Raw genomic sequence first — 27,194 nt, 5'->3', positions numbered from 1 at the left:
GGCAAAGGATCGCTACCATGGGGATCATTGATAACCTTCCACTGACAATCCAACGATAGCGATCTTGAACACAAAGATAGGTCGAGTCGGCTTTCGTGAGCCGGAGGTTTTGCTATACGTGTCGCTTCACCTGTGTTCAAAAAAGTCAAATTGAAGTCGTCACATAAATCGTAAGAAAAAGCCGCTCTATTGTCATTATATAGATCGCCCCACCCAGTACCATGGGAGTTCATATGACTCAGAATCAATACTTGAGATGGAAGAATCGAAACTAGATTCCAGAGCTGACTACGGCTAATGGGGGTTCTTGGTGGAACGTATACTGAAGCTATGCAAAGGTCCTTGTTCTTCACATGTAACTGTACTGTCTGTATCCCGGTAAAAACGCTCAGTAGCAAGAAACCTCTCGAGCTGTGTCTCAAGGTCGGCTTACTACTGGGTAACCTGGAGGGGCTTCGAGATTCTCATATGCAGTACTGTCACCTGACTAAAAGCTATGAAAAGTTTAAGTGACACAGTAATCAAAGGGTGTATGCTAATGATTTATTAATAAAAGCTATATCAGGTGTGGATTGTATTTCTAATAGTAGTTCTATTGAATTTTATGGGTGTACAGTGGGTTTTTACTATGGGGGTTTGACGTACCGGTACTGAACTGCTGCCGTTGATTCTGCTCCGCCGAAGACTACTCTGCTGTTGTGCGAGCGCTCGCCGATGATACTACGTACGACGAGCTTGACGTCAGGCGAATCAAGCCTGACAGGGTGGTGATGTTTGAATTTACTTGCTAGTGGATCGGTCGACAGATCGACTTGACTTGATGGCGATCTGCGGTCTCCTGGCGTCTACCCTCGTTGACAAGAATCACTAGAGTCCAGGCAAGGCCGGAGTGACTCTGGACACTTGGTTTTAACGATCCGAAGCACACGAACACCAGATACTGATTCAGTTATTTTCCACCCATTTTAAAATCACAATTTCGCCCGAATGTTGTTGTACCCACTGATAGAATACTCATACCCACTGTACTGTTGTACGGTTTTATACAATTTTCAAATTAAAGCAATTAATCCTACTAACAAATTAACAATTTTATACAACGACTACTAACCCTACTAATCCAACACCAAATAACCTTAAGAGACGTGACGGTACATTTAACAACTATGCACAAATTAAAAATCTAATATGTTTTGTTACAAACGGTTACACACATTTATTTGGCAAGCGACGATTTCAACGCCTAATAGAGCAGGAAGGGACATTTTGTAGAAAGGGTAGTACTTTTTGATCCCTAAAAGTACTTCTCCATAAGAATCGTCTCTATCCAGGCGTATAATGTTAAAATCGTGGAAGTTGAGTTCTTTATCGGAAGAAAGCCATGTTTCACAGAGAGCAAATATATCACAATCGGAATTGTAAAGTGAAAATTTGAACGAGTCTAGTTTAGGCACTAGACTACGGCAGTTACACTGTAGCACATATCTTCATATCTTCAACCTCGTTCGACGAATTATTCATCGAATCATATAAATGTTGCATTAGGTATTGGCAAGATATTTCAATTGATATGCTTAACGAAAACTGCTAAATTCTTGTTTAATGCGGTAAAATTAAAAATGCCAACGAAAACTTGTTTTCGAAATACTGCGGTCAAAGGCACATATCGATTTCATTCCAAGGAAGCATACATTTAGGAATTATCTATCTTCTTCCTCTATTGAATTTCAATGGTTCACGCCTGATGGTTATGCTTCCAACTACATTTCGTGGGGCGCTTTATGCCCCAATTAGAGTAAGAAATAGTATCAGTGAAAACTACTATTTTTCTAATAAACATACCTGACTCTCGAGCCGATTTACCTAAATCACTGTTCACGGTGTGCTCAAATCATTTTCGGAACATTTGGCGAGAGGAAACCGAGAAGTTGTACAAACATTGGACTGCTGATCCTGTTACGGACCGAAAAGTGAAGAGGATATTGAAGGAAAACCAGAATCTCTCTGGCTCATAAAATAGGACTGTCACCTGGTTTTGTCCAAAAATCAATACAGCGTTTGGGGTTGAAATCGTATAAAGTAAAAACAGCTCCAAATCGCAACGACAAACGGAATTTGACAGCAAAATCACGCGCTCGACGTTTATACTTTCAGGGCTGGCTTTCTATTCTACTATGGCCAAAAATGCTACAGCTGAGAAGGCATCGAAATTTCCCAAAAAATACCTTATTTGGCAAGCAATTTGCACGTGTGGCCGAAAGAGTAAATCTTTCGTCACTACAGGCACAATCAACAAGGAGATTTACCAAAAAGAGTGCTTGCAGAAGCGATTGCTACCCTTCATCAAAAGCCACAAAGAAAACCCTTTGTTCTGGCCCGATTTAGCATCATGACATTATGCTAAAACTGTGATGAAGTGGTTACGAAGTGTACCAAAAAACGCAAATCCGTCAAATTGTCCAGAGTTACGTCCAATCGATAGATATTGGGCTCTGATGAAGCGGAAGCTTTCTGGAAGGAAACAACGAATCAAAGATACCAAACACTTCCAACAAATTGGGATAAAGTCGGCCACCACGGTATCTGAGGAGTCTATACAAACCCTAATGGATTGAGTTAAGCGCAAAGTTCTAAAATTTTATGCAAATGCCGAATAACTATGTTTTGACTTCGTGAATTTTTAAATCATATCGCATGAATCTGAAACAAACAACTACAATTGAAATATAATGCGAAATTTGTGTTTTACTTGAGTTTTGATGTGTCCGGGTTATTGTAGATACATACCATAAAAAGTATTCTTATGAGTATTTGAAAACAGTTTTGAGGATAGTTTCAACGAAATTTCCAACGATGTTCTGAGGTACATTTCAAAGGAATACTACTGTGTTAACTGTCTTATAACGAACATACGTTGTATACGAGTACCCCGAATACAACGTTTAGTTCGTCTAATTTGACATTCCAAATGCTATGCAAAACTATACGAGTCATCCTTTTTTTAGAACTTTATTCTAGAGATTTTTAACCGGAGGCTAGTTGATCTCTTAGACGAGTCATACGTTGTATTCGGGGTACTCGTATGCAACGTATATTCGTTATAAGTCAGGTAAAACAATAGTGTTTCAAGGTTATTCAGGTATAAATTGCCTCCTCCTCCTAGAGAGCTCCTAGGAATTCTGAGGACCTTCTCTCGGAACCACTCCAAGAGAATTCTGGGAGAAATGCAGAGAGAATTCCGAAGATTATTCCATGGGAATTATAGAAGAATACTTAGTGAATACTGAGAGGAGACATATTTTTAGGATAATTCTATAGGGAAGCGATAATTGTTAAGAACTGTATGACTAGGGTGAATAAAAAAATGTTCTATGAAGAATTTCTAGAATATTATGCAACAAATTGTAATTGATTCCCACTTTTGATGATTAAATACCATAATGTACCTTAAAAATCATCATTTTTGAGAATTAAAAAAAAATTAACTGCAAAATTTGACTCAAAACAAGCCGTAACATTTTTTTCTTATAGTTTGGACCTTAAGAAATCTATAAAAAATGTAGAAGGGTTAGCTTTCACTGGATTTTAAAGAATTATATTTTTTGTCGATATAAGCTAACAAAATAACTCAAACTTGTAACATCTAAACCATATTTCCCAAAGTGGCCGTCATACAAAAGTGTGTTTGTAACACCCTAAGCTATCATTTGGAGGATGAGCCCCAGGTTTCATGACTATTTTTGAATTCCTTGTAAAAAGTTGTTTTGCCTTCGAGTTCATCGTCTTATTTGTGACGAAAATCTATGTTTTTACGGCCACAACTGCAGATCTACAGTACCGGCATTTTTTTTTTTCTCGGCGTAACTTTTTCTGATGTTTATGAAATTTTCTAAAATCTTGGCTGCTGGTTGGTCAAATGTTCGAGATTCTTCACGGGAGAGTTCTGCGCTGTCGCCTAGCTGGAAGGCCTTGTCCACCTGAACTATTTTGCAGAAGACACCTACGTCCAGCGGGCGGGACACCTTTGCTGAACATATCCAGCTTTCCATACTCGGTAATGGCGGCCTGTTTGTATGAATAAATGTATCCTTCACTGTGCTTTTTGACACTAACTGGAGGACGTATGTTGTTCCATTTTCTTCTATTCCTGGGAGAGGGAAAGGAAGGGGTCAAAATCCGATCATCCAGATAGTGTCAAAAAGCACAGTGAAGGATACATTTATTCATACAAACAGGTCGCCATTACCGAGCATGGAAAGCTGGATAAAGATATTACATCAAAGTTGTAGCTGACAAAATTTCACATAATAACACCCAACAAATATTGGAAACTGAATAATATCGTATTTATCATATTATTCAGCCTTTAATCAGCACAAGTTGTTTGTTGGTCCATATAAATCTAATTGAAATCTATGCCTTTTATCTATCTTTCCAGAAACGAAAAATGGTCGGCGAGTCCACATCCACACAGGTCCTTCGGGATCTGGAAATATCACTCCGCACCAACCACATCGAATGGGTAAAGGAATTCCTGGACGACGAAAACCAAGGCCTGGACGCATTGATCGACTACCTGAGCTTTCGGTTAGCGATGATGCGTCACGAGCAGCGGATACAGGAAGCCAAGTCCGAATCGGACGAAGGCCTTAACCCCAAGGATACGACAATCACGTCGTACGGTAGCAACGAAACCAACCACAAACTTGGCGGCACCAATGGGTTCATGCGACCCGGACTGGGGGACATGATGGACAGTCCCAGTATAAAGCGAAGATCGAGGCATATCGCGAAGCTCAATATGGGCCTGACGACGGATGACATCCATGTGTGTATAATGTGCATGAGGGCGATCATGAACAACAAGTACGGCTTCAATATGGTGATACAGCACCGGGAAGCGATCAATTGTATAGCGTTAAGTCTGATACACAAGTCACTGCGGACGAAGGCATTGGTCCTGGAACTGCTGGCAGCGATATGCTTGGTGAAAGGTGGTCACGAAATCATCCTATCGGCATTCGATAACTTTAAGAAGGTTTGCTCCGAACAGCGTCGCTTCCAGACGCTGATGGAGTACTTTATGAACTACGAACTATTTAATATAGATTTTATGGTTGCATGTATGCAATTTGTAAATATCGTTGTACATTCCGTGGAGGACATGAACTACAGGGTGCATCTGCAGTACGAATTTACTGCGCTAGGCTTAGACGAGTATCTGGACAAGCTAAGGTTAACGGAATCAGAGGAGCTACACGTTCAAATTTCGGCCTATCTGGACAATGTGTTCGATGTGGCTGCTCTGATGGAGGATAGCGAAACGAAGACTGCCGCCCTTGAGAGGGTAAACGAACTGGAAGACGAACTAGGTCGTGCCTTGGATCAGGCTAGTGAAATCGAACGGGAAGCACTGTTCAAAATTGGGGAACTTGAATCGGAACTAAGTCAAACGCGAGCCGAACGAGACGACTTCTGCAACCAGCTACGGGTTGTTGAGGAGGAAATTACGAAACTGAAACGAGCGCTCAAACAACACGAACAAGAATCCAAAAGTCGTCAATCTATGCTACTGGAGCTGGAGAACCTCACCAAAACCTTACCGAAGGGAACATCGATAGCGGACGTATCGAGTATGCTTGCAAATGGCGGAAAACTCTCCGAGCTCAGTCCTACGAGCAACGGCGGAGGAGACAAATCCGCCCCACCAATACCACCACCTCCGGCACCTCCAGCACCATCGGTGGCACCCACGCCACCACCTCCACCCTGTCCACCTGCACCACCTGCCCTTCCAAATCTGAATGGTACCGCACCGCGGGCACCTCCGAAACCACCTTCATTCATTCCACCTCCACCGGCTGGTCCCGGTGGGTTCATGAACATGGGCGGTGTCATGCACTGCACCGACGGTAACATGACCCTCAAACGTAAAGTACAAACGAAATACAAACTGCCAACGCTCAACTGGGTTGCCCTGAAGCCGAACCAGGTCCGGGGAACCATCTTCAACGAGCTGGACGACGAGAAGCTGCACCGGCAGATCGATTTCATCGACTTCGAGGAACGGTTCAAGATCGGCATGGGTGGACCGCTGACGAACGGCAACTGCGACATGGACGGGCTGTCGACATTCCCCAGCAAGCGGTTCAAGAAACCGGAGCACATTTCGCTGCTCGAGCATACGAGGTTAAGAAATATTGGTGAGTAGGACGGCATCATTCTTTGGGCGAGAAGTTGTTGTTTTTCGAAATCGGGAACTTTAAAGGAACTACTAGTATTTGTTCAGGAAACTTCCAATTGACGGTTAGATGACCCTAAGAAAAGGTATGGATTCTCCAGCTCACGGAATCTTCCTCAGTAAGTTCGGGAACCTTCCACGCGATGGTCAGTAATCGTAGAAAATCTTGAAGGGAACCTTCCTGGCTAAAACAAAAGTTCAGTAAAACTCCTAAGGAAAATCAAGGTCATTCGAAGAAAACTTTACCCTGAAGTTTAACCTGAGTAGGTTTATTCCTCAGATTCTTACAAAAAATTGAACCACTCGGTACCTTCATTTACTTTGAAGGTAAGCTCCCTGGGACCTCCCTTAGCTCAGTCGGTAAAGGCGCAGCTACAAAGCAAGACCATGTTGGAGGTGGCTGGGTTCAATTCCCGATCCGGTCTAGGAATTTTTAGGTTGGAAAATTTCTCGACTTCTCTGGGCATAGAAGTATTATTGGACTTTGCCACACAATTATACCAATGCAAAAATGGTACAGGCATCGAAAGCTCTCAATTAATAACTGTGGAAGTGCATCTAGAACAGTAAGTTGAGAGCACGCAATATGCTAATATGCGATATGCAATAAGCTTGAAATGCGAAGAAGAAGAAGAAGAAGAAGTAAGCAGAGCTGACTTTGTATGTAGAAATTTCAGAAAAAAAAATCTCGTTGAAAACGACAAGTTTAATTCTAGGAAACTCAGAAAATAGTCACGTAAACTGCAGTGCACTTCGGAAGAAATCTTTGAAACCTCAACGGTAACATGCTAAAGATGTCTAAGGTCCAGAGAAGCTTCAGGGGTCAGCTGTTCGGGAACCTCTAAGTTCAGGCGAAGTTCAAAAATCATATATAAATACATACTTGTGGTCCAGGGGAAGCTCCAAGAAAATAATCCTAAAATTAATCTAATAGAAAGTTTAAGAGAATTCCAGCAAGCCTATGGAAGAAGGTCCTGTAACTTTTTGTTTAAGTTCAGAGAACCTTTAAAAAAACCTCAGAAAACCACCTGTTCAGGGAATCTTCCGAAGAAATCCTTGTTCAGGGAAACTGCTACGGTAATTCAGGAAAGGCTGAGCAATTTTTACAGGAATCATTCCCACGAATTGCAGAAAACCTCCGGAAGAAGGTTCCGTTTTTTTTGTAGTCCGAAGAACCTTTAGTAGTAGTTCAGAAAACTACCAGTGGTTGTATCAGGAACCTCCTGTAGACATGTAGAATTTTTTGTATAACCTTAAGGTCCCGAGGAAATTCAGGGTGATTCAGTTAAATTTTCGGGAAAGCTGTGAAAACTTTTGAAGAAATCTTCCAGAAGAATTTTCCGGTGTAGGTTCTATAAATTCTCGTTGCAGTCCGGAGCACCTTATAAAATAGTTCAGAATACCACTAAAGCTTGTTCTGGGAACCTCCCTAAAATATTAGGAATCATTGAAATCATTGGAAGTTGTGGAAATTTTCAAAGAAATTCGGTGCAACTTCAGTCAAATTTCAGGAAATATGTACTGAACCATTCATTTAACGGTTAGATACTGCTCAGGGGAAGACCTAACATAGAAACTTCTTCTGTAAATTGTTAGATCTTCCTCTCAAACTCACCTAACTACGCTTTAAAGTTTATTTAACAACTGAGAAGGTTAGGTTAGGTTTTCTTTATTAAGGAGGTTTTCAGCCTTGGGCTGGTTCGCCTCCGGAGTAACAACTGAGAACCTTCTCTGAGAGCCTCTTGAACTCAATGAACCCACGCTCAAAAACGATCACCCAAGCTCTACATTTGTTCAAAAATGTCATGAAGCTTCTAATGACATCCATAAATTCCCCAGACTTTAAGGAAAACTCCAAAAATCTCCATAAAATAAAATAATAACAAAAACAATATTCAGGAAACTTTCCACAGGACCTCCAAGGGAAAATCACCAAGAAATGTTACTTCCAGGAGAAGTTTAGTAATAATCCAGAAGGAGTTCTAGCATAGAAGCTTTTCCAAACGCTCATTGAAACGTTTCTGAAGCTCCTCCCCTCCCCATAAAAATCTCCAAACTAAACTAGAAATGATTAAAGCTTCGCAAAAATTGCTCCGTAAATTTGCTTTTGTTTTAAATTGTGTCTGGGAAATTTCGGAAAATTTCAGAGGAAATCCAGCAAATCTTAAGGAGATTGCCTGGAAACATTTTTGAGTGTTTCTTGAACTTCAATTTGTCATCCGGAATCCAACAGGACTTCTCGTGCCACAAACTAACCCGTTTAACAGATAAGCTAATCCTTTGCCCTATTTCCTACAGCGATCTCTCGCCGCAAGCTGGAAATGCCCGTCGACATGGTCATTAAGGCGATCAACAACCTGGATCTCAAGCAGCTCTCGTTGGAAAACGTCGAGCTGCTGCAGAAGATGGTCCCCACGGATCAGGAGCAGAAGATGTACAAGGAATATGTGATAGAGAAGAAGGATCTGAATCTGCTGAGCGAAGAAGACAAGTTCATGCTCCAGCTAACCAAGGTGGAGCGAATATCCTCCAAGCTGTCGATCATGAACTACATTGGCAACTTCTTCGACAGTTTGCATTTGATCAATCCGGTGAGTGGTTGGTTTAGTTTCTAACAAGATAAGAGTACTTACTTCGGGCAAATTTCTTTCTCAAATCCAGCAAATTTACGCCATCATTTCCGCGTCGTCGTCGATCAAATCGTCGAAAAAGTTCCGCTCGGTGCTCGAGGTCATCCTCGCTTTCGGCAACTATCTGAACAGCAGCAAGCGGGGTCCGGCGTACGGTTTCAAGCTGCAAAGCTTGGATACCCTGCTGGACACCAAATCCAACGACAAACGGATGAGCTTGATGCACTACATTGTGACCACGGTGCGGCAAAAATTCCCCGAACTGATGAACTTCGATTCGGAACTGTTCTGCATCGACAAAGCTGCGCAGGTCTCGCTGGAGATTCTCATTTCCGATGTGAACGAACTGGAGAAGGGTATGGAAGCCGTCCGGAAGGAGGCTGAACTGCGAGGGAAGGGCACGCACAACCACGTGCTGCGGGATTTCCTCAACAATTCCGAGGAGAAACTGAAGAAGATTCGAACGGATTGCAAAACTGCGCAGGTAATTCGGCTCCGTTGACCCGATTGGAAATGGAAGAAGTCTAATCCTTTCAATTTATTCTTCAGGACTCGTTCAAGGAATGCATCGAATACTTCGGTGAATCGTCCAGGAATGCAGATGCCAATGCATTCTTCTCGCTACTAGTCCGATTTGTGAGAGCTTTCAAGGTAGGTGTACTTTTTTTTGGTCTTATGAGTCTCCAGAGCGGAGTTCCGCTGCAACTTGTTCCCATTGCTCTAACAATTGTTCCCAAACAGGCATGTGATCAGGAGAACGAGCAGCGCCGGCGGCTCGAGCTGGCTGCCCTCCAGGCTGCGAACAAGAAGGACGACAACGAAAGGGTCGTGCTGCGGAACAACAAGATCAACAGCCAGAAGAAGCAACAGGTACGCCTTTCAACGCATCTCAATGCCAATATCGTCGCTGAGCCGAGCTTCGCAGTGGTGGGGGGTCTTGGGGATCCCAGCATCCGGCTGTCTAGCACGTTCTTGCAAAACCTAACCCACATGAACCGGGAATTGCAACATGTGTTTGGCTCGCGACCGCCCAGCTAATAACCTAGAGGGTGCTTTGCTGCGTGGTTTGAATTTGTTTGATTCCGTTGCCTATTTGCGAGTTTTTTTTTGTAGATGTAATTCATGTTTTCATGTTCTAGACGTCACTTTGAAATTAGTTTTTTTGAGACATATTTTTGTTTGCGGAAGGTTTGGTATGCACCAATCGGTGGAAGTTAATGCACATTGGTTTAGAAGGTAGCTTGAATAGTGTAAAAATATGTCTCAAATCATACGGACTAAGATTGAATACATTTTGTTATTAATATTATTATGCTTCAAAGTGTAACAGTAATTGTATGATGGTATTGTGCATAATCTGGTTTATGTGTGTAACTTTATAGATTTTAAGTTCATTGTTTCTTTATAAAATATAAAATCCAAATTATTTGTATGCTTTTTTGCGGTTTGTAGTTTAGACCATTTCAGCGAACATCCAAAACTTCATCGCCTGGTGTAAGGTACCTACCTACTTTCATTGTATGTATATTTTTCCTGTATCATTTCATCATCAAGATCGAAGGCAAGCTCCTGAAGGTTCAGGAATCGATATCGAATGTTGAGATTGGTGAAGTAAAAACTTCGGGACATGCTGCTGTCAAGCTACTAAGCAAATCTGAAGCAAGTGTAGTGTCAAAAATGCAGGCCCGAAAAAAAAAGCAATTTGCTAAGTAATCCCCTTCGCAAGCCCATGTATCGGTTTATTTAGTATCATTATATTTTGAAATTAAACACCTTGTTCTCTTTCCAGTAAAGCGGGGGGATAAAGGAATGGATGTAATTAAAATTGCACTTTGGTCCGAAACGGCATTTTAGGAGGAATTTACTACATTCACGTAAGGATGTTAATGTCTTCGTAGAAGTGGTCCTTCATTTTATAAAAAAAAATATTGATTAAAGCGCTCATCGTTGAAATTAAAAGTAAGAATGAAACTTTTTTGTTTTAAGTTATAGGTGGTTACATTATTCAGCTAAGTTATAGAAACAATTATATCACGCAACTTTGCTGGATACGCCATAATATTTAGCTCCTTATTTGACCTTATTAGAGCTATTTCCTTGTTTTAGTTTGGGTGCCTCTAGTAAAAATCAATGTTTACATTTTATCTTTTTTGTTTCAAATTTTTCGAAAAGTAGTCTTCAGAAGAGTTGTACGCAATATTATCACCGACGAAACAACATGCCACTGGAGCATTCAATTTGTCCGCAATTCGATTTGTCAAATGAGTGATTAGATCTGTCGAACGGGCGATCGTCATCGTGTTTCTTATTATCGAGTCACGATGATCATTCCTCTTTTTAAACATGATTGGACTATCGCTTGTTTCGTTCGTCAAGTGCTTCAGTTCATTTCATTTGAAGCAAAGACTTGTTTCAATTGGCTCAATGAATGATTCGAAAACTGCTTCCTTCGTTTTTTTCCACTTTCACTTCAATTCGGGGCTCATTTGACTTGTCACGACCTGACGACGCAGGCATCAAAATATAGTATCCGGATAGTATCCGCACAATATCGGTTGCCGATAGGGATGGCATCCGGATTATATATAGTAATAATATATTATTTTACATTAAACGAAAATTAAATTAACGAGGCCATTCTGGACTGCAAACTGGCGGCTATTGGGGTCAGGGAAAATCTCAAATACCCTAGAATAGGGTATTTTCGGAACAGGGATGCCGCGTAGATGCTGAAAATCGATACCCGACACCATTTTGGAATTCAAGATAGTGGCCATTGATTTTATGAAGTGTTAAATACCCTAAGATATGGATATTTTCGGAACGGGAACAACGCGTAGATGCCAAAAATCGATATCGGACGCTATGTTGGAATCCAATATGGCGGCCATCAGGATTCAGAAAGTGTCAAATATCCTACATTATGGATATTTTCAGAACGGGGACGACGTGTAGATGCCGAAAATCGATATTCGACTCCATTTTAGAATCCAAGATGGTGGCCATCAAGTTTCGTAAAAAGTGTCAAATACCCTTAGATATGGGTATTTTCGGAACGGAGACAACGCGTGGCTGCCGAAAATCGATATCCGATGCTATGTTGGACTCCAATATGGCGACCATACACACTAAGATTTTTTTACAGTATACTGTAATTTTTTACCGAATATGGAACAGCTGAACGTTCGGTAATCCATTCGGTAATCTTTCAATTTAAAATCCGTTCGGTAAAATTTCTTCGCTTGTGCGCTGTCAAAATTTACTGACCTGCGGACTGTAAATTTTACTGAACGATCAGTAAAGTTTACCATAGCGTTCAGTATATGTTTTACCGAATCTACTGTACTTTTTTCAGAATAAATCATAAAAATTAGATTTTTTATTGATTAATTATTTGTTTCTTTCTTTCACCAACCCAAAAATTCATTCGACTATTTAACCATATATTTTTTAATAGGCATTTCCATATTGAGTTCGTACAAAACTTCATAAAAAAATCAGTAATGAAGCCGGACTCAGCAAACCGTGGACTTTTGAGCCGAACTCAGCACTTTTGAGGAGGATATTGAATTGCCTAACGTCCATGGCGTCTGAAATTAATTGACCCAAAAATGAAAACTGATTAAATTTTCGTTGTAAATTGAACACAATCTAGCAAAAAAAAAAGTAAAGTACTTACGTTTCACAACATAAAACCGAATAACACTCAACATCGAAATGGCAGCAAAGGTTGTGTTTGACGGTACAAAGTTTACAAATCTGTTCAGTAAGTTTTACGGAAATGCTGTACTTTATTGCTGTTTGTTTTTGTAAAATATGATTTTTACAGTGCATTCGTTACAATTTTTACAGAATTGCGGAATCGCAGCCATTTACAGTTTCAATCAGCAAATTTGATTTACAGTTTTCGGCAAATTTCTGCAAATTACGGAAATTCAGCAGTTATGATTGCGGAAAATTGGTAAAATAATACTCTTTACAAAGCATTCGGTAAAAATGATATTTCACCGAACAAATCCTGCAAAAAAAAGTACCGAACAAGATTTAAGAAATTTGGTGTGTAGGGTTTCAGAAAAAGGGTCAAATACCCTACAATATGGTTATATATGGCGTCGGATATCGATTTTCATCCACTAGACATGATTCCAAAAATACATTTATTGATAAGTATTTGACAGTATTTCCCATTTTTTTTTAAACTGGAAACCGCGATCTTGGATTTCAAAATGGCGTCGCATATAAAATTTTCGATATCTAGACGTCACCCCGATTCAAAAAATACATTGATGGGTAAACAAACTACCCGACATAAGCGTATGCGCAATGAATCGAATGAGCAATCAACAAAAGTAATAAAAACTGCGCGAATTTGGATCAAACAGCTTCGCTTCAATGCAAAAAAAAAGTTCATTTGACAATGAAAGAAGAAATGAACACGAGTCAAGCCAAAACAAACAGTATGAAACTGATCGAAAGTGGTCCTGTTGACGTTGACGTGGATCTGCTCGAGGAGAAGACAGAATGATTTTCAATTGGAAGTGATGGTTGACAGCTTCATCTGTAAATTTTCGATTGAAAGTGACTTTGTGGCGTGGGGGACGACTCTATCTACGATGCAGGAAAGATTGTATTTTGCTGTGGCTAGCTGCGCGCACGCTGAGTAGATAGAAAGAAGATTGACGATGATTCTTAAGATTTCCTGCAAAAAGATGAAGCGCGATGCAAGTAGATGCGAGAAATGAAGGAGATTTTGCGAAGATTGATTCGCTAGTGGGAGATTTGTTGAGCATCTAGACTTGAGATTTAGATGTGTCGCCCCCTCGCTTTGTGGGGCCCTGTGTTAGCTGTAGAAACTACATTTTTCTTGACCAACATGGTTTCTACCCCAAACGTTCGGTCTCAACAAACCTGGCTTCTTTCATTTTCCTATGCCTACGGAATATGAAGGCAGAAGCACAAGGATCTCAAGGCTGCTTTCGACCGGGTTGATCATGCCATTCTACTTGCTAAACTCGAGAAGCTCGGTGTCTCTCAAGGATTCACTCGTTGGTTTGAATCGTATCTTACCAATCGAGAGCTTTGTGTGGAAATCGGCTCTGAATAATCGGAATATTTTTCAAAAAACTCAGACGTTTCTCAAGGCAGCAATTTGGAACCGCTGATATTCTCGATATTCAATAACGAAATCGGTTTGATACTTCCAACTGGCTGCCGGTATAGTCACTATATACAGTCGAATATAGCGACTATAGCTGCCGGTCATTCTACACAGAAAAAAAATCTGAATTTTAACTATCGCGTAAAATCTCCCCTCGCTTAATTTTGAGCTATACTTGTCATAAACAGCAAAATCGTTTTCAAGCTTGCATACAATATTGCTAATTTATGCGATATTGCGCTTAAATTTACACGAAATATCGCGTAAATTTATGCCAAATCTAGCGTTAATTTTATGTGTGCTATATCTCGCAGAAATTTACATGAATTTTTCGAACGGTGTATAGAATTCTCCAGATGCACAAAAGTGTGCGTGAGACCACGCGCTACATTTTTAAATAGTTGTGATATCGCGATACCTTTTTCGATCTTCTTCTTCTTCATTTTTATATATGGATGTTGGATTATAGTGTTCGTGAGATTGCGCTTGGAGATCTCTATGCAGACGATGTCAAGTTGTACGTAGTTGTGCGATGCTTCACTGATTGCTTGCAGTTGCAGCTCCTGATCGATGGTTTCGAAGAGTGGTGCAAAATGCAATATCATCACTTTCCATCGCAAGCTAAAACCTTTTGCATTCAATTATACGATCTATAACCAACCTCTGCAGCGTGCGTACAACGTTCGTGATCTAGGAATTACACTTGATTCTGTTTTGACATTTAAGCTACATTACACGGACATCATAGCCAAAGCTAACAGGCAACTCGGATTCATCTTTAAGATCTCTGATGAGTTTCGGGACCCTACCTGTCTGACAGTTCTATACTGTTCTCTAGTGCGATCGATCTTGGAATTTAGTGTAGTAGTATCAACAATCAATTCGAAACTAACGATTTTAAATTGGCTCACTACTTGACTAGCCTATTGGTCCCAACCAAATCGATTAACGTACCCTATTCTAGTCGAAATTCTAGTACTACACTATGTTTGTTTTTATTCGCTATGAAAGTTTGACAGATAAAATGAGGGGTTAGTGGATTTTCCTATGTTTCGAGGGGTGTATCGATAAGCTTGGGACCGAATATAGTACCAGAGCTGAGCTAAAAAGTTGAGCTCGTTTCTTCGGGACCTTCTGGTCTTAGAGTTACCTCTATGGTAGTATCATAGAGGTAACTCTAAGACTAGAAGGTCCCGAAATAACGTGCTCAACTTTTTGGCTCAGCTCTGGTACTCTCTTCGGTCCCAAGCTAATCGATTCACCCCTCGAAACATAAGAAAAACCAATAACCCCTCATTTTATCTGTCAAACTCTCATAGCGAATCAAAACAAACATTGTGTAGTACTAGAATTCCGACTAGAATGAGGTACGTTAATCGTTTGCTTGGGACCAATAGGCTAGTCAAGTTGTGAGTCAATTTAAAATCGTTAGTTTCGTATTGATTGTTGGTAGTATGGTGTCCGTATGAAAAAGTTTGCATAGCGAGGATCGAGTCTGTTCAGTGGAAATTCGTTCTTTACGCTCTTCGCCACCTTCCGTGGAATGATCCAACGAACCTTCCACCCTACGAAGATCGTACACGTAAACCAAAATTCTATTACAATGAATGTTATTTCCGTTTCCTATCATCCTCTGTTCATGAACATCGCAACGAATGTTAGAAATTGACCATGCAGGCGATGTAATGGTTTTTTGTTTTTTTTTTATTGAGTGTTCTATCTACGCTTTCGACTATACCAGTAAGCTTGTAGAACGACGCACATTGTAGAACATTGTAGAATGACGCACACACTTGCCTCGAATCTCTCCAGCAGAAAAAGCATACGAAATCGAGTATGCGAGAAAATGATCGCTTCGTGTTTGCTTTTAGGCTATCCATATTCAGAAGCATGGAGAGAGCAGTGGAAAAAGCACAGGTCTGATAATCGCGACTTTCGTGGTTCGAGTCCAGTCGGCAATCCTATTTTTTTCGACATAAACTAATTTACCTCACTAATACACTCTAAATTTTTGCATTGGATCCCAGCTAGGTATTTCGCATCCTCGGTTCATGCGGTCTCCACTAACATCTTCTGATGATGAATCCCAAATAATTGTAAGCGAATATAACATCCCCCGGTTGGGTGTAGGCGAAAGATTAACCAGGCAGTTTTGCAGCAAAAGTGTTGTTAAGCGAAATCGACTCTCCCGTGATTTTTGCTGAATTCGAAATCTATCTAATCTAATCTAACACCAACACAGCCAGTTCTTGAAGCATCCTGGAATATGATACATATACACTCCCGATCATAAGTTTAAGGACACCCCCAAAAAAACATGACAAATTTGTTATGTTCATATCTCTGTCATGTTACGTCCAATTTTCGTTCTCTTTAGATCATTTGAAAGGTATTGAATGGAACTTTCCTCGTAGGCAAATTGTTCAATATAATTCTCAAATTTTGCGTGCTATAAAAGTTCACCCAAAGTTACAATATTTTTCAAAATTTACTCTGAATAATCGTGACTGATTTTCTCAGAATTGGTTGGCCAAATTTTGAAATAAAAGTAGTAGTAGAACACTTATGCTATACCATTCAAATAACCTTTGGAGATCGAAAATTGAACGAGATCATTGAACAAAACATATTTGCATGGTTTTTTGGGGGTGTCCTTAAACTTATGATCGGTAGTGTACCTACATCATTTGTCTTGTCTATTTGATATATGTTTCACATCGAAGCTGCGTCACACATATCAAAACGGCCAGGCCTACTGTGCAGCATTTAAGGGGCAAGATGATTCAGAAAACATCGATCCTGTTTAAATCGAAGATTTAAACACGATGCTTCAGAATCTAATAACTGGATGAAACGTGAACATCTCGTACCGTACGTTCCGATTTTGGTAATTATATGATTGGTTGGTCGTTGGAATCAAAGCTAGAAAGGTTAAGTGATGCTCAATTTTCTTCTGACGGTAGAGCATGAGCACTAAATCTTGTCCTACCTTTTGTGAATTATGGCTATAGCGCCCAGCGCCATTACTCGCTTACTGAAAAGAGAAGAGGGAAAGGAAAAGGAGAAGGACAAAGAGAAAAGGATTATGCGAAATCTATGAACATAAACAATATTTTTGATTTGAATTATACAATATAGAAATGCATAACGGCGGTCGTCACTACCGGAGTCTTGTCACTATTAACAAGTCATAAAAAGTAACAAGGACTAAATGTGAACCTTTGATAACTGGAAAATCCTGATTCCCTAGTTTGAAGTTGTCACGACTAGGGTTCGGCGGTAGATCTTATACCAGTAACGCACCACAAAAAGGTGATCTCCCAACGTTACTAGTTTAAAAAGATAAAAAATTACAAAATGGAACGAACTCACCAAGTTTAGCCAATTGAATCTGAAGGCTACTTGACATGTGCTGATGTAGAAGTCGAAATTGTAGACGAAGCTTGACGAAGGTCAACGTGAACTAGTCGGTTTATGGTAGTTGCGCGGAATGTCTTCCGTCGATTTGAGATAAACAAATGTTCCGATGTATGTAGTCGATTTTTGATGTGCATTGGCAAGCCTTTTCGTGGCCAATAGTCAGGTTCAACGCTGCGACTCAACGAATGATGGGACGAATAATAGGACGCCTCGTGGAGGTTGTACTTGGCTTTTGAACAGTTTCTCAGCGGCAAATAATAGGGACTGAGGAACTAGAAACTGTCTCTTGGGCCTGGTTTTGGCCAGATCAGCAACCGATTATCTTTGGCTGAATTCGAAATCTATGCACCTGAACGTGTTCTACGATCGAGGAGTTTCCTGCATCTCGGACCCCGAGCAGCTAATTAAGGATTACATGATCCAATACGGTTCATGTCTGCACGTTTCAATGAATTCTATGCTTTTTAGACTTCAACTGCACAGCCGAAACCTTTCGTCACCTGATTAAACGTAGTCTGCTGGATAGGTGACGATACGGTTCGAAGCATGCAACTGCTCTCAGTCAGCAAATTGTTGCAAAACGATGAGTAGGTAGCTGTACTTCTGATGATTTTTGCTACCTGATTCCTTTGTTTGTTGTTCCCGATCAACTCTGCGACGGCGGCCTCGACTTGACTGATCAAAGATCAACTCCATGCCATAGGACGAGAATAAATTTTATGCTGAAGACCTTATTGTTATTATTATTCGGTGGATATCTTTATAATTACTCTATTTGTGTGTCCTTTTTATATTGTTCCTTGTATTTCGAGAAGACATGTGGTTCTTACGCCTATTTGCGCAAATATTTGCCAAATTGGCTTTCCCCCCTCAATCTTCATTTCTAGATAGAGCTGGAATTAGGGCCTAACAGCTTTTGTAAACAATGACTTCTCTGGATGATTTCTAGAAATTCAAGGCTCACCCACGCAAACCAACATCCTCATCGGGTAGGGGAAGTCTTTCCCTACCCGATGAGGATGTTGGTTTGCCTTAGTGAGCCTTGAATTGATAGAAATCATCATGAGAAGTCATTGTTTACAAAAGCTGTTAGGCCCTAATTCCAGCTCTATCTAGATTTAGACAACAAAAGTTCGATGAAGAGAATGATAAATAAATAAAAAGTTATGGGTTACTTAAATCCAAAAAACATGCTATCTTCAAATGTAAATATATCAACTGCCATTTTATTTTTAGGTTTTCCACACATTGAAAAACGTTTATGCAAATTTAAAATTATTTAGTAAGCGATTCAATTTGGCAGTATTACAAACAAGTTCATCTGATGCATTGTATAAAGGTCAGAATTATGCATTATATACGATGAAACTTAAACATTATGCGATAAAGTTCATACCTCATTCTTATATGCGATTTGGACTTAATATGCAGCACTTTACGATTATATCTGTGCCTTTTTATACGGCTTATGGTTGTCTGGGTCTGGTTGTTCTCCACTGATACTCACCATGTTTTCCTGGCGTATAACAGCACAGCACAGATTTTACATTCGAGTTGAAACTTTAGATTTTGGTGCGTGCACTTATCTGGTTTGACTTCCAAGTATTTCGTAAACTCGTAAAAACAGTCCTAGCCCTCTTGATTCGTGCACCTATGTCGCTCTTGGTCCCGCCATCTGAAGCTATCTGACTTGGTCTTGTTGACGTTGATGGTGAGACCCGTCGCAGGCTAGCTCGTTGAGCATACTTTACATATCAGAGTGCCGTTGTGCTAATAGAGAAGTCGCCAAAGCAGCCCACGGTTCGATACACAGTCAATTGCATCTACCATGATCTCGTCGATTACGATGAGGAACAGTAGCGGTGATAGTGTACATTCTTACCTCACACTGCAAGCCACAGGTACAGATAGCCTGTCAAACCAGATATTTCTTAGCGAACTTCGACACATTCATATTCTTGAAAATGTCTGCCACCTTTCCCCTTCCGGTTGCCGTATACAACTCCAGCCCAGGAAGCTGTTTGAAATCTGCCTTGACGTAGGTTTCGTCTTCCATTACCACGTTTTGTTTAGCGTCGCGATTTGGAGTCACTACCTTCTTATAAGTCGACAGTCCGGCTCGTTTTTTAGCTCGATGCAGACGAAGACGACATTCTCAGCTTTTTTGCGACATCTCGGACGGAGAGGTTGGGGTTCCGCTTGAAACCGCTGGACACTCTTTTTGTCGTCGCTGCGGCTTCCGGCTTTCGATTCCCCTCGGTCCAGGCTTTCTGGCTGTCGTCAAACGTTCCCCGCACACTTTTATTGCATTGGTGACAGTTGATTTAGCCACTTTTACCGATTCCGCTAACTCGACGTTCAAGTAGTTGTGATTTTCGGGATGCGCGTTCAAAATTTTGATACGTTGCTCCTCTTGCTTGGACGCCATTTTGATAACTGAAGAGCAAATCAAGCTGAACATTGCATTAGGTCCTAAGTAACATTGACAGATCCTTTTCGTCGACTCCGTTCTGGATGTACATAATCTTACCACGCCATGTCCGTAGTCTCTCTGGATTTATCGACGCTGAAAACGTAGTGCTTTTGGATATTCGCTTCAAAACCGTTGACATCGACACTATTTTTTATCTGGAATAAAAATCACCTGAAGTGGGTGGGAAATTCAAGAAATCTCACAAAACTCAACCTAAGTAGTACGAAACAAGATGAAGGTTAAACGCTGTCCAGACTGGAGAGTTATAACATGTTATTACGGTTGTCAAATAATTGCAACACAGAAATCACCATCAAGATAGCGCTATAACATGTTATAACTCTGTAGTCTGAACGTACTATTAGCATGGTCGGCACTCGTTGAGAAGAAGATCCCATTTGTTGGGTTTGTCTTCGTTCCACATGATCGTACACCAATGTATGCTTAAAGGTTACATTCGCATTCAAAAAGGTTCATTCTTCCGCAGCCAAATGTTTGAGATAAGCTGGAATTTTCGCCAGTGCTCTGCTCTTCGAATATCGACACATTCTGTCGTCAGTAAAAACTTTCCGACCTTGGCCAATCCTGTCCCCGGAAGCGACTCTAAATAGTCACACCCGGACAGGATGCACATGTAGCGGAACTCATGGAAGGTGTACTTCTCCTCTTTGCAACCCATTCCCAGGTACAGCTTCTCCGCTTCGATAACCAACCCTATCACGGTCAGGTCCTGCTTGAACAGCACCTTGCTGCAGAGAGTATCAAATCTGGATGTACCGTAATTACAGCCTGGATAATGCCCTTTTTGTTTTGGTAAGCCAGCTGAACATCCGCTTTGTAGGGTACCACACACACAGTCCATGTTCCGTTTTTTGCATACCTGGATCAGGTAGGCGAGTGCTTTTTTTTTCGTTTTGGTATAAATTTTCAGCGTTGTCAAGGAATCCGACGCGATCTTTTTTATCGGACTTCCTCACGCAAGATGGAACTGTTTTCCGCGGTGATGACAGCTGGTTTGGCTTCGTCGATCGAGATGGGATTAGTTGATCCAGTTTTGTAAAACCGCTGGTAGAAAGTCACACCAAAACTGCATGACAAAGTGGTCAATTGCAAAAGCTAGTTGTATATATTTTCACAACTAGAGTACCATATTCCAACTTACTTGAAATGGATTTCTCCGAGAGGACTTTTCTCTCGTCCAGCCCTGTCTTCCGAAAACTCAACTTTACCGAAATCAATGGCCTTCTTCTACTGTACAGTCGTATCATAGAGGTAACTCTAAGACCAGAAAGTCCCGAAGAAACGAGCTTAACTTTTTGGCTCAGCTCTTGTACTCTCTTCAGTCCCAAGCTAATCGATGCACCCCTCGAAACAAAGGAAAATCCACGAACCCCCCATTTTATCTATCAAACTTTCATAGCGAAACAAAGCAAACATAGTGTAGCACTAGAATTTCGACTAGGCTGGGATACGTTAATCAATTGGGGTACGCGACCAATAGGCTAGTCAAATGTCAGCCAAATTAAAATCGTTAGTTTCCACCTGTTGGTCGTATAGCGTTTGTTCAGGCAAAGTTATCTCAGCGGAGGTTGCTGATCCTTTGGCATGATCCCATTTGCCTGCCTGTCGACCGGTTCATTTAATCGAGGTTGCCTCCGTTCCGGCAATCTCGATTCTTCGTCCGCGTGCTGCCCAGCCCCGCTTGCATGCGGTACTAACAGGGTTCTGCCAACAATCAATACGAAACTAACGATTTTAAATTGGCTCACCACTTTAGTAGCCTATTGGTCCCAAGCAAACGATTAACGTACCCTATTCTAGTTGAAATTCTATTACTACACTATGTTTGTTTTGATTCGCTATCAAAGTTTGACAGATAACATCAGGGGTGTGTGGATTCATGCAGAACATGCTGGGGTGAGTGAAATAGCTTGGGACTGCTTGGGACCGTTGTTCTGGTACTGAGTGAGCCAAAAATAATAATGATTTTCTTCGGGACCCAGTGGTCTTAGAGTTACCTCTATGGTTCTGCTCCGCAAAACATCCCGCAAATAATAACCGCGATTTAAGAATATTTTGTTTGAAGGAACTGGGAGAAGGCGAGGTCAAGTTACTAAAAATGTATAAGTCTAAAATTTTACACTTAGCCGTTGGGCTTCAAGCGCCTTCGGTCAGCAAAAAAGGCAGAGAATCTTCGGCGGAGCATATTCCGTGTCAAGTGGAAATCGACCATCGACTCTACTCGGTTGAACACTCGCTGCAAGCCGTAAAAAGCGCTCCCTAAGCTATAATTAGTTCGAAGAAGTGGAAGTCTTACCATAAGACTGTTGCGTAGTGATCGAGGTTGAACATTAATGTTCACTTGTTGCAGAATTGCTTCGCAGGCGATTCTTCCTTGGAGAGTGTCGGCGACGGTTAAGACTCTGAAAACATCTCTTCGGATACGTAAGGGCTCGACATTGATCAATTGGCAGCGATTCACGTAGCTTGGAAGACGAAGTGGGTATCTGCAGCTTACTTACGTTGCAGAGATTCAATTCGCTCGGCCCCATTATTGTAGTTCGGGCTCCAGACTGCAGAGCAGTATTCCAACGTAGCTCGTACGAGAGAGCAATAGATCGATTTCAAGCAGTAAATGTCTGTGAAATTCTTAGTAATCTGAGTAGAGTTCTGGATGCTTTGTCGACGACATACGATCTATGGTGTGAGTATGTCAGCTTTGAGTCCTAAGTCTTTCACGCAATGCACCCGTTCGATAGTCATGCCTAGTAGTTTGTAGTTGAAAATAATCAGCTGTTTCTTGCGTGAGCAAGTAATGATTGTACACTTAGCTGGGTTGACCACCAGTCGGTTTAGACTACACCAGTCAGCAAAGATGTCAATCTGATTTTGGAGAGAACGGCAGCCGACGAGTGAGCGGATGCGCAGAAAAACTCTGCAAACGATAATCGTGACCCTGTGAAAACATGGTGAACGTCGTCGAAGTAAAGTAGAAATACCAATGGTCCCAGATGGCTACCCTTAGGTAAAGGGTGATACGGTCAAAATTTGGTCAAGGGAAAAACCGTGTAAGTCGGTGAAATCGTTTATTTAAAAAATCAAATTAAATTTCTTTTTCAAGTTCAATTAGTATAAAATTCAGGAAAAATATTCAGTTAGGCTTCCGCTTTTCCAAATCCGAATTGCCGGGCCTTACGCTTGACCCCTGCCATCAGATTTTGTACAGCCACCTTGTCCACCTTCTTCGCCGCAGAAAGCCAGTTTGCCTTGAACTGCTGCTCGCCCTTAGCAGTTTTTTTGGTCTTCTTTAGGTTCCGCTTGACAATAGCCCAGTATTTCTCAATTGGGCGGAGCTCTGGCGTGTTGGGAGGGTTCTTGTCCTTGGGAACCACCTGCACGTTGTTGGCGGCGTACCACTCCATGGCCTTTTTACCGTAATGGCAAGATGCCAAATCCGGCCAAAACAGTACGGAACAACCGTGTTTCTTCAGGAAAGGCAGCAGACGTTTATTCAAACACTCTTTCACGTAAATTTCTTGGTTGACAGTCCCGGAAGCTATGAAAATGCTGCTTTTCAAGCCACAGGTACAGATGGCTTGCCAAACCAGATATTTCTTTGCGAACTTTGACAGTTTCATGTGCTTGAAAACATCTGCTAGCTTTCCCCTTCCTTTTGCCGTATAAAACTCCTGTCCCGGAAGCTGCTTGTAGTCGGCTTTGACGTAGGTTTCGTCGTCCATTACCACGCAGTCAAACTTCATCAGCATCGTCGTGTACAGCCTCCGGGATCGCGCTTTGGCCGTCGTATTTTGTTTATCATCGCGATTTGGAGTCACTACCTTCTTGTAAGTCGATAGTCCGGCTCGTTTTTTGGCTCGATGCACGGTTGTAGACGATACACCCAGCTTATTTGCGGCATCTCGGAGAGAGAGGTTAGGGTTTCGCTTGAAACTACCGGCAACTCTCTTTGTCGTCTCAGCGGCTTCCGGTTTTCGATTTCCCCCCGATCCAGACTTCCTGGCTGTCGACAAACGTTCCCCAAACACTTTAATTACATTTGTAACGGTTGATTTGGCAACTTTTAGCGATTTTGCCAACTTTGCGTGCGAGTAGCTCGGATTTTCGCGATGCGCGAGCAAAATTTTGATACGCTGCTCTTCTTGCTTGGACGGCATTTTGACAACTGAAGAGTGAATTCCAAAATCAAAATAGGAGCAACATTTTACACACACACACCTTCAAAATGAGGGGTGTTCAGGTTTTTTAAATGCAAAATTGAAAGAAATACGTCAAGTTGATATTGACCAAATTTTGACCGTATCACCCTTTAGAACGGACTTTGCGCAGAAGCTTGCTGAGCGACAAGTACCCAAAGTTGGCGCTCCGTGAGGTATGGACGAAACCATCTCAAAAGATTTCCACCGATCCCTAGCCTATCCAGCTTATCGATCGCAATTTCGTGGTTAAGCTTATCGAAGGCTGCCGTAAGATCTGTGTAAATAACGTCCGTTTGTGTCCGAGCAATCAAACTGTCTGTAATGTAAGACGTTAGACACAGCAGGTTCGTAATTGTGGAACGCCCAGTTATGAATCCGTGTTGATCTATACTTAGATATTGCTTGCAATGCGCATTTAGGGATTCTATGACAACCAATTCAAAAAGTTTTGATACAGCACTCAGCGACGTGATATCCCGGTAGTTGTGTACGTCGCGTTTGCTTCCCTTTTTATGAACAGGAAACATATCCGCAGTCTTCCAGTAAGACGGAAAGATGCCGCTGGAAAGAGAGAGCTGTAATATGAGGCACAGTGGATCTAAAAGACAAGTGATGTTCTTTTTAAGAATAATCGACGGAACACCGGGTCCAGCCTTAGCTGAAGTCTTAAGTTTAGATGCTGCTCTGGAAATCGTATCTGTAGTGGTGTCAACAACGCTGAGCGTTTGGTTGACCAAAGTAACATTACTGGCCGCGGAAGTAACGAGATTAGCGGAGAGTTGCTCGTCTTCAAACACACTAGCAAATTTGACTGAGAACAGGTTGCAAATGTCTTGTTGATTGCCAGCAGTTTCACCATTAAAAATTATGGAAGAGGGTAAGCCGACTTCCCTGCGTTGCTCATTTACGAAGTTCCAGAAGGATTTCGGGTGTGATTTTAGCCGCCGTTGAATCCTCCTTTGATAGCGTTGAAAACAGAGACGACTTAACCGCTTATACTCGTGGTTGAGTCTGACATTCTTTGGTACAAGCAATGTAAATGTTTACTTTATTTGACAAAACCCAGGTAATCATGACGTTTGATTATTGAAAACAATTTGAATGAAGAAAAGAGACCTACTGCTGTCATGATTACCTGGGTTTTGTCAAATAAGGTAAATATTTACATTGCTTGTACCAAAGAATAGTAGCATTTCAGCGGCAGTGTGCTGGATATAGTAAATCTTCTGAGAGCAGCCTCTTCTTAGTTCTTTTCAACGAGTGAAGATTTTTCGTCATCCACGGGACGCGAGAGCCGATATGTATGATCTTTTTGGAAACGTACCTGTCAATAGACATTAGTTGATTAAATGTTATTCAATCTTAGTTTAGTAATCTTGTTGAGTGTAGCTCGGTAAAATATCCAACAGCTGATTACCTCGGCTTCTACTTTTGCTGATATCTCTGCAAAAATCTAATCTCAATAGTTGTTTTACTGATTCTCAGCTAAAAAATTTGCAGAACTACTCGGCTGTTGGAAACTCGGAAAAAAAATTAAAGCGTGGTGGCCACATTGAGCAGTTATAACATGCTATAACTCTGTAGTCTGAACAAGACATAACTCGATGGTCCCTTCAATGTCGAGTTAGAGAGAGTTGACTGTATTCATTCCTTAAAGATAGGTTAGGTTTGAATTAAAAATTACCACATTTAAGAACAGGGAATAAACCAGGAAGAAGACATTCAATACCGACTTCTAAACGGCTCCCGGACATCCCGAAAAGAAAGTTTCAGCCATTTTTGGGAATTAATTAGTATTCCACACGCAACTTGGCACTGAAGCAAGCGTGATCTATGATCGGCGATGATCGAGAACAGTTTGATGCCATCCATCGACCAAAACGAAATAAACGAAAACAAACACCGCGCGCACGTTTCCATTCTAATTTGCTCATTAAAATATCTTTTTCGGTTAGCGCAATTTACGTATTTTTCCCATGTAGGTAGGCCATCATAATCACGTTTTATGGTACGGGCTACGGAGGAGGTATGCAAAGTAGCATGTTTTAAATGGGTTTCGCTTATTTTATCTATCCCTGCTTGCACAATTTGTTCCATCATTGTATTGTAGGTATCCGTGGCAGTGGTGTAGTTGCACATTAAAATGGTTTTTGCTTTTTTTGGTTTAATCGCTTGGTAGGTAAAATCAGACAAACAGACATTTTCCCACATTCTATTAGATACCTCGGGCAACGCTTAAACGCTTAACGCAAAACAAAAGCCACCCACACGCGACGCTCAGCAGATACTAGGTATAGTAAGTAAGGTATTTGTTGATGCTCCGCAGCTGGGCAGCAATTAACATAATTCCCAACCGTTAGAATTCGCACGGTTTTCTTCTATTTTAATTGCACGTATCTTTAATTCATGACTCAAAGCATATGTGCGCACGTGTAGAAATGCGTAAGCTTGTATTATCCCAAACTGATTATCAGAAGAAAAGAATTAACCCGCTTCTGCTGCATCCATTAGTGATCTTTTAAGCACATGGTAATGAAACCGAAATCCACAATTTTCTCAATGCCGGCAACATTGCTGTGTTTTATTCTTTCAATTCGCAGGAGGCAGTCATCAACGAACTCAAAACCAAAACCAACTCGGTTCGGGAGAAGAAACTGCTCCAACAGGACGAGGTCTACAACGGTGCCCTGGAGGACATACTGCTGGGGTTGAAGAACGAACCGTACCGCAGGGCGGATGCCGTTCGGCGAAGTCAACGGCGGCGGATCGATAGCAATAGGCTTTCCCGAACCATGGAAGAGATGGAATTTTGAGATCGTAATAGATCGTAGGGTAGAAGACAAACGGAAATGTGATTTTAAACAACACTCGTAAATGGTATCCACAACTCAAGCACAATAATGACTATGAAATAATATTACATTCGGAAGGGCTCTCTCGTTTTTTTCTGATGCAACTTTTTTCTTTTTGTAATTATTTAACGTTATTTTCCTTGTGTAAAGACAGAATGTTAAGTCATAGGTTTAGGAGGAAAAAACGGAGAGACGTCTTTTGG

At 41.3% G+C, this 27,194-nt stretch overlaps 1 protein-coding gene across 1 annotated transcript in view; it reads left to right on the top strand.

Moving 5' to 3' along the window:
• Frl (formin-like protein) overlaps positions 1–26,979 on the top strand; it is a 156,387-nt gene extending 129,408 nt beyond the window's left edge. The window contains exons 4-9 of the mRNA XM_065217509.1: positions 4,439–6,203; positions 8,540–8,832; positions 8,903–9,355; positions 9,421–9,522; positions 9,613–9,741; positions 26,740–26,979. Coding sequence (XP_065073581.1) covers positions 4,439–6,203; positions 8,540–8,832; positions 8,903–9,355; positions 9,421–9,522; positions 9,613–9,741; positions 26,740–26,952 — 2,955 coding nt within the window. The 3' untranslated portion in view covers positions 26,953–26,979. The remainder of the gene's footprint in view (positions 1–4,438; positions 6,204–8,539; positions 8,833–8,902; positions 9,356–9,420; positions 9,523–9,612; positions 9,742–26,739) is intronic.
• Positions 26,980–27,194: the final 215 nt, after the last annotated feature.

Source organism: Ochlerotatus camptorhynchus, unplaced genomic scaffold (genome assembly GCF_037179485.1).
Source record: "Ochlerotatus camptorhynchus isolate MF236.1 unplaced genomic scaffold, CSIRO-AGI_Acam_v1.1 ptg000077l, whole genome shotgun sequence".
Classification (NCBI taxonomy): domain Eukaryota; kingdom Metazoa; phylum Arthropoda; class Insecta; order Diptera; family Culicidae; genus Ochlerotatus; species Ochlerotatus camptorhynchus.
Note: the sequence above shows the minus strand (reverse complement) of the source record. Positions and strands in the feature narration are given on the sequence as shown.